Source organism: Nicotiana tabacum, chromosome 17 (genome assembly GCF_000715075.1).
Source record: "Nicotiana tabacum cultivar K326 chromosome 17, ASM71507v2, whole genome shotgun sequence".
Taxonomy (NCBI): Eukaryota; Viridiplantae; Streptophyta; class Magnoliopsida; order Solanales; family Solanaceae; genus Nicotiana; species Nicotiana tabacum.
In genome coordinates, this window is record NC_134096.1 from 29,420,114 (window position 1) to 29,428,488 (window position 8,375).

Here is an 8,375-nt window from a genome sequence, read left to right on the forward strand (position 1 = left end):
AATAATCACTATTATCCTTAGCCCCACTTTGGGCGCCAAACTGTTTACCCAAAAATGGATAGAGTTGAATTTGTACGTAGTTCTAAGGGTATGTGGTATAACTTGACACAAATGATAATGGTAAATAGAAATATTGAATAGTGACTGTAAATGACGAAAAATAAGCAAAGTTGAGAAGAGGATAATTTATGGATTAAACAAGATGAATCAATCTATGAAGCTAAAAAATGGATAATTCTTCAATATGGGAGTATATGATATCTGAGTTACAATGTATGCCAAAACTTTCTGCTTTACATAAATATAGCCATCCCTTTTATAGTGGGAGGGATCCTACTTTAGATATAATTAAAAATACATAGTGGGAAACTCATGATAAATCAGTTTTTCCCTAATTTCCGCCGAGATTCTCTCCCTTAGTGCGGCTGTAACGGCTCTTGTCTATGAGCTTGATATTGATCGGACTCAGTATTGGTTAGTATTGGTCGGTTTCCAGTTTTAGAGCTCGATGCGGGTTTGAGCTCGATACCGACTCGGGGTCCGGTATTGACTTGGGCTCGGTATTGGTTGGCCTCTGATTCTTAAGCTCGATTCTGTCGCTTCTCAGTATAGTTCGATTTGGACTTGAGCTCGATAATGGCGTCGAGCTCAGTATTTAATCTGACTCCGAAACTCGAAGCTTGTTCGTGCCTTCTTCAAATCTCACCTCGATATTATGAAGATGCTTCTTCGGTCCATCTTCACCAATTGTACGAAGGTTGAAAACGGTTTTGACCGTATGCAGTTTATGACTTCGTTTGTATTTCTTTATCGAGATCATCGAATACAAGGATGACAATGAAGTCTATCAATAAAACAAAATTATTATGGCACTGTTTGTTGAGACCTAACGAGAGAGTAAAGTTATTTCTGAAAGGGATAGAGGATGAATCTTGGACCATACATTTATTAAAGTAGAATAAAATAGAAAAAGAGCGAAGGACACCATAGGACTTTTCGTTTTTTTCTTTTTGTATGAGCACATTCATTTCCTATTGAAGTAGCTATCGTACTTGGTGCTGAATTTTCGGAGGATCTTATTTCAAATGTAAATGCAATAGTACAAACATACTGCCAAAACTCCAGAGAGTTTTGATTCCTTCATCAAGGTCCAACTAATCTTTGAAAAGGAAAAACAAATGTAACAGTTCACCCTATTTTTTCCATAATTAAAAATATTAAAATGAGCCTCGAATTAGCAGGACATTCGCATGGTCTTGTATCACCTTCCAAGCTATGTCAACATGCCTATAATCAGTAAGAGAAGCACCAATGGCAAATCGAATAATATAAATTCCTCCAACAACTCCATGAGTCAAATAGAGTTTTCCAGATGAATTAATCGACTCCACCAACTTAGTGTTGAACTTGTTCACTTCTTCCTCATCGAACGTTGTCGAAACTCGACTTATTACTGATGGAGAAATCCTAAAACACACCATAGCAAACTTTCTAGGCACAAATATTTCAAACCTTTTGTCCATAGCTATAAGCCCTTCAAAATGCTTAGCCATATTCACATGACTTCTTATCAAGTTTCTCAAATTAGATACTCCATAATTTCTCAATACTAGCCATAGTTTCAAAGCCCTAAATCTCCTGCTCAATGCAATTTGCCAGTCCTTATAATCAATCACTTGCTTTAACTCTGTGGCTTTGTTTCTTAAGCATTCAGGATTAGTCGATAACGCTTTTGTAAGTGCACTTGGATCCTTCACCCAAAGGCAGCAACAATCCAAAGTGGAAAAGAACCATTTATGTGCATTGAGACTGAAAGAGTTTGCATTTTCAATACCATCAAGGAAGTGTTGAAATTCAGGGCAAATGCAAGCGCTTCCCGCATAGGCTGCATCGACATGCACCCAAATCCCATATTCCTTAGCAATTTCACAAAGCGGACGCAATGGATCAACAGAAGTTGTTGAAGTTGTCCCAATTGTCGCGCACAGGAATAAGGGTACCATTCCTTCTTTAGTGTCTTTCAAGATTGCTAAACGTAACGATTTTGGGCACAGGACATACTCATTAGCCTTTGTTGTTGGGATAACTCGAAAATTCTCGGGGTCTATCCCAGCTATATGGGCAGCCTTCTTGAGAGAAAAATGTGTCTGATCAGATGTATAGACCACCAACTTGCCAAAATTCTCTCTACCAATTTTCCTCAGCATTTGATCTCTAGCTGCCACTATAGTGCACAACATGGCTTCACAAGTTGTACCTTGTAGTACACCCCCACCACCCCCAGAGAATAAGAAAGAATTGGGAAGATTTAACATTTTCCCAAACCAATCCATCACAATGCTCTCAAGTTCAGTTGCAGCAGGGGATGAGATCCAATTGAACCCTACCACATTAAATCCAACACTAAGCATTTCGCCTAGGAATCCAGCAGTACTTCCTGAAGAAGGAAAATAAGCAAAGAAATTAGGACTTTGCCAGTGAGTTATCCCTGGAATGATATCTCTTTTGACATCTTGAAGAATTTTTTCAAGTGGTTCAGGGTTATCAGGTGCAGAATTCGGTACAAGCTTTTGGAGATAGCCTGGATTGACTTGGCTACAAACTGGATATTTTTCAATGTTTTGATAGTAATCAGCAAGGAAGTTCACAATCATGTGACCTTGCTTTCTGAATTCTCCAGGATCTAAAGGGTTTATGGTGTTGAAAATTTGGTCATCAAGTTCAGGGTTGAGATTAAGGGTACCCATTGTTTCAATTTGTGTTGTCCTGGCAGTAAAGAAATGCTTGGTACGTTTTATAGGCTTAAAGAATTGAATTATGCATTAAATTATTCTAGCAGCTTGATTCTTTTGTGGGCTATAGTAGGTTAGGCCTACAAAATAATTTAGACACTTAGTTACTTTCAAGAAAGTTCAAAACACTGGACCATCTAGCTCTTGAAGAAGTTGGTCTCAACTCTCAGGTATGTGTCAATTGAGCTCGTAGTTTAACTTCCACCTACTAACTAATTAATTCACCTCCTAATTATGATGATGTTACACTAGCTTTTGATGAAAAGTATTCCAGGAATTCTCTATCCAGAAAACGAAAGCTAAAAACAGCAATTAGAGGTGATGATTGGAGCCAGCGTGACATAACCATGAACGAAGGCAGGATACGAGACAACTCATACAAAAAATACTACTCTATCCGCTCCACTTTAATTAATTTTTTTTTGCTGTTTTCACACATATGCACTTTTTAACATTATGTATATGGCCGAAGTCGAGGTCGACTTCAACTTGATAGATTAGGTTTGGAACATGGCGACCACGGACTGAAGATCGACCCCGAATCTCACCGAGCTAGAACCCGAGGTCGGAAAACCTGCCTTCGAGAAAAATTGAGTTCGGTGTCGACCTTAGACTCGAACGAGCTCGAGGATAACTAATAGAAGACCGAAATATCCGCGACTGTACAGATATTACGGCGAGAATCTCGGTACGTATCAGCAAGGAACCAGAAATCAACAAATCAAGAGATTTTTACCTTATATAGAAATATACCTAGAATTGGACTCCTCTACTATATAAAGGGGGTCTGATAATTCATTAAAGGGATGTTATTGTAACACGCATCCCTAAGAAATATACTGTTATTTCTAGTTCATATTATCTCATCATTCTGTTGTGGCATTTATTAAAGCATTTCTGACTCAAAGGTGATCAACCTTCAAGGCTAAGATTGTTCAACTTGTGTGGTTTGCATTTACCTTTTCATCGTTTATTTCAATATTAATCTGATTTCTCATTTTGTACCAAGTTAGATTACGTATCCTTAAAACCACGTATAAATTCAATTGTTATTCGATCTTGAGGGTAAACAGTTTGGCGCCCACCGTGGGAGTAGGGATAATAATGGTTATTTGATACGAATCTTCATAACACACACTACTTTACACTTGCTCTTTGAACTGTCTTTGATTCCAGGCTAGAATACAAAATGTCAAACTCTCAATCAACACCCTGCATGTTAACAACGAGTCCGATCATCAAGGTAAAAATAATAACATAGCGTCCGTAAACGAGGTACCACCTACTGATCCCATTGGAGTTCCGATTGTAGGCTCGATTGACGCTAATTCACATGTGGCTATCGATGCAAACTTGCCTACCGACCCCGAAAATAGCGTTCGTGGTGGAGCCCGGTCGGCAACTCGAAACACACAAAACGTTGAAGGAGACGGGATTAGTCTACGGTTGATCTTCGAAATGTTGCACGCTCAACAAGCGGCAATAGCTCAATTACAGAACCAAAGTCGTACACCGAGCAAGGTTGAGCCCGATCCGCCTCGGGAAGTCACCCGCAGGGATGAACCGGTCATAGAAAGGTCGAATGAAAATGAATTAGAGGCTAACCCCGAGATTATAAATATGCTCAAGGAGCTGACAAAGAAGATAGAATCAGGGGAGAAGAAAATCGAAGTTAATGACAAAAAGGTGGAGCCCTACAACTCCAGGGTAGATAAAATCCCAGGAGCACCTCCCATATTGAAAGGAGTGGATTCCGGGAAGTTCGTGAAAAAACTTTTTCCTCCGAGCGCGGCTCTGAAGCCTATTCCCAAAACATTTCGTATGCCCAAAATACCTAAGTATAAAGGAACAACGGACCCAAACGAGCATGTGACCTCTTATACATGTGCCATCAAAGGGAATGACTTGGAGGATGACGAGATCGAGTCTGTTCTGCTGAAAATATTTGGGAAGACCCTGTCAAAGGGAGCTATGCTATGGTATCACAATTTACCTCCTAATTCTATTGACTCATTTGCTATGCTTGCAGACTCTTTCATAAAAGCATATGCTGGTGCCATCAAGGTCGAGACTAGGAAATCAGACCTTTTCAAAGTCAAACAGAGGGATAACGAGATGCTCAGGGAATTTGTGTCCCGGTTTCAAATGGAACAAATGGATCTGTCGCCGGTCGCTGATGATTGGGTTGTCCAGGCTTTCACTCAGGGACTCAATATTCGATGCTTGGTGGCTTCACAGCAGCTGAAGTAGTACCTAATAGAATACCTGGCCGTTACATGGGCCGATGTGCATAACCGGTATCAATCAAAAATCAGGGTCGAAGTTGATCAACTCGGGGCCCTTTCGGGGTCTGTCTATCCCGTCAGAACCCTCGACAGAGTCAAGAAAGACATTGACCGTGATATGAGGCCAAACAGGGATCGGTACCAACCATATAATGGAGATCGAAACTCCATGAGAAACGAAAGGAGGAATGACTGAGGTCAAGGCAGCCGGGGTCTCATGACCAAAAATGCCTTCGACAGGTCCGTTGGGCCTAATGAAGCACCCAGGCTATCAGAATACAACTTTAATGTCGATGATGCCTCCATTGTATCAGCTATCGGGCGCATCAAAGATACCAAATGGCCTCAGCCTCTATAGTCTAATCCAACCCTAGGGGATCGTAACCAGATGTACAAATATCATGGCACTCATGGTCATAGAATGAAAGATTGTTGGCAGCTAAGAGAGGAAGTAGTCCGTCTATTCAATAATGGGCACCTTCGAGAATTCTTGAGCGACCGAGCCAGGAATCATTTCATAAACATGGACTCTAACAAACAAGCAGAACAAAAAGAACCTCAACACGTCAATAACATGATCATCGGTGGGGTTGATATCCCACAGGGCCGGTGTTGAAATGCACCAAAGTATCTATCACTAGGGAGAAACGAACTCGAGACTACATACCAGAAGGAACTTTATCTTTCAACGATGAGGATGCGAAAGAGATCGTGCAGCCCCACAATAATGCACTAGTAATATCTGCACTTGTAAATAAAATTTGGGTTAAACGTGTGTTAATTGGTCCAGGTAGTTCAGCTAACATCATTCGATCAAGGGTCGTGGAACAACTCGGTCTACAAGATCAAATCATGCCTGCAGTTCGATTTCTAAAAGGATTCAACATGGTATGTAAGACCACTAAGGCAAAATAATGTTACCGGTAAATACCATCGAAACCATCTAGGAGACTAAATTTTATGTGATCAAAGGAGACATGCGGTACACCGCTTTATTCAGGAGGTCATGGATCCACAACATGAGGGAGGTGCCCTCGACATTGCACCAGGCACTGAAATTCCCAACACCTGGCGGAGTCAAAATAGTTTACGGTGAACAACCGGCTACAAAATAAATGTTCACGGTCAAGGAGGTGATACCGGCGTCTGCAATCTCAACACTGAAGGATCCGAACTAGATAGTAAAATACGGGGCCACATAGCAATCACCGATACCATCCTCGACAGATTTGGACAAAAAAGGGAAACCGAGGATAATGATTATGAGGTTCCTAGATATTTTATAGCCCCCGATGATTCCGATGCCACTAAATCAATGGTCGAAGAGCTGGAACAAGTCATACTGTGAGAACACTCGCCTGATCGAAAGGTATACCTGGGCACCGGGTTAAGCTCCGAGCTCAGGGAAAAACTCATTCAATTTTTTATAATTAACAAAGATTATTTCGCTTGGTCTCACCTTGACATTATAGGGATCTCGCCGCAGACAACCACTCATAAGATGAGCCTAGACCCAAAGTTTCACTCGGTCAAACAGAAGAAGAGACCCAGTCTGAGATTAAGCATGCTTTCACCAAGGACGAGGTATCTAAACTTCTTAAAATAGAGTCTATTCGGGAGGTTAAATACCCGGATTGGTTAGCAAACTTAGTGGTAGTCCCTAAAAAAGGGAATAAACTAAGAATGTGTGTAGACTACAAAGATTTGAATAAAGCATGTCCCAAAGACTCATTTCATTTTCCTAACATCGACCGTATGATCGATTTCACGGCCGGACACAAAATCCTTAGTTTTTTCGATGCTTATTTCGGGTACAACCAAATACGGATGGACCCAGTTGATCAGGAAAAAACTTCCTTCATCACTACATACGACACATACTGCTATAACGTAATGTTGTTTGGATTAAAAAATGCCGGCGCCACATACCAACGCCTTGTAAATTGGATATTCGGTGAACAAATAAGATAATCAATGAAAGTTTACACTGAAGACATGTTAGTTAAGTCCCTCCGAGCAGAGGACCATTTAAAACATTTGCATGAAACCTTCAGCATACTGAAGCGATACAATATGAAGCTGAACCCAAAAAAATATGTGTTTGGAGTTGGGTCGGGTAAGTTCCTCGGATTTATGGTATCCAATCGAGGAGTCGAGATCAATAATGATAAGATCAATGCCATCGAAGATATCATGGTCATGGACAACGTGAAGGTCGTTCAAAGGTTAACCGGGCGCATAGACGCCCTGGGGCGATTTATTTTGAGGTCATCCGACAAGAGTCATCTATTCTTCGCACTATTGAAGAAGAAGAATAACTTCTTGTGGATCCTGGAATGCCAACGAGCTTTGGAGGAACTCAAGAGGTACTTATCGAGCCCACCACTACTTCACATAACAAAAACAGATGAACAATTGTACTTGTACTTGGCGGTCTCGAAGATAGAAGTAAGTGGAGTCCTAGTTTGGGAAGAGCAAGGTACGCAATTTACAATTTACTATGTTAGCAGAACCTTAGGTGAGGCCAAAACTAGGTACCCTCACCTAGAAAAACTGGCGCTCGCTTGGTTAAGCACCTCTAGGAAGCTAAAACTGTACTTCCAATGTCACCCCATATATGTCGTAACTACTTACCCATTGAGAAACGTTATGCATAAGCCCGAACTCTCGGGCCCGTTGACCAACTGGGCAGTAGAAATAAGTGGGTATGATTATGAGTACCGACCTCTGACCTCCATCAAGTCTCAAATCTTGGCAGACTTTGTGGCCGATTTTACGCCGGCCCTAATACTTGAGGTCGACAGAGAGCTATTGTTTAACTCAGGAACTTCCTCGGGAATCTGGACCCTCTTTAAGGACGGTGCCTCAAACGCAAAAGGGTCCGGACTTGACATCGTACTAAAGCCACCAACATGTAATATAATTAGACAATCTATTAAGACTGTGAAATTGACTAACCATGAGGCCGAATATGAGGCCATGATTGCAGGCCTTAAACTAGCCAAAAGCCTGGGGGCAGAGGTGATCGAAGCCAAGTGCGACTCCCTCCTCATGGTAAATCAAGTGAATGGAACATTCGAGGTCAGAGATGAACAAATGCAAAGATACTTGGACAAGTTACAGGTAACATTACATCAATTCAAAGAATGGACTCTGCAACATGTACCTTGGGATCAAAATAGTGAGGTCGATGCCCTTGCTAACTTGTGTTCGTCGGTCAAAGATGACGAGTTCAACTCGGGAAAAGTCGTACACCTTATGAGATCGGTGGTGGAAGAAGGCCACACCGAGATTAACT

The 8,375-nt window shown here is 41.3% G+C and overlaps 1 protein-coding gene across 1 annotated transcript; it reads right to left on the minus strand.

The window, feature by feature from the left end:
• Positions 1–1,052: 1,052 nt before the first annotated feature.
• On the minus strand, positions 1,053–3,521 carry LOC107772879 (phenylacetaldehyde synthase-like). The gene has a single exon (XM_016592340.2). The coding sequence runs from the start codon at positions 2,745–2,747 to the stop codon at positions 1,218–1,220; it is 1,530 nt and encodes a 509-aa protein (XP_016447826.2). The 5' UTR covers positions 2,748–3,521; the 3' UTR covers positions 1,053–1,217.
• Positions 3,522–8,375: the final 4,854 nt, after the last annotated feature.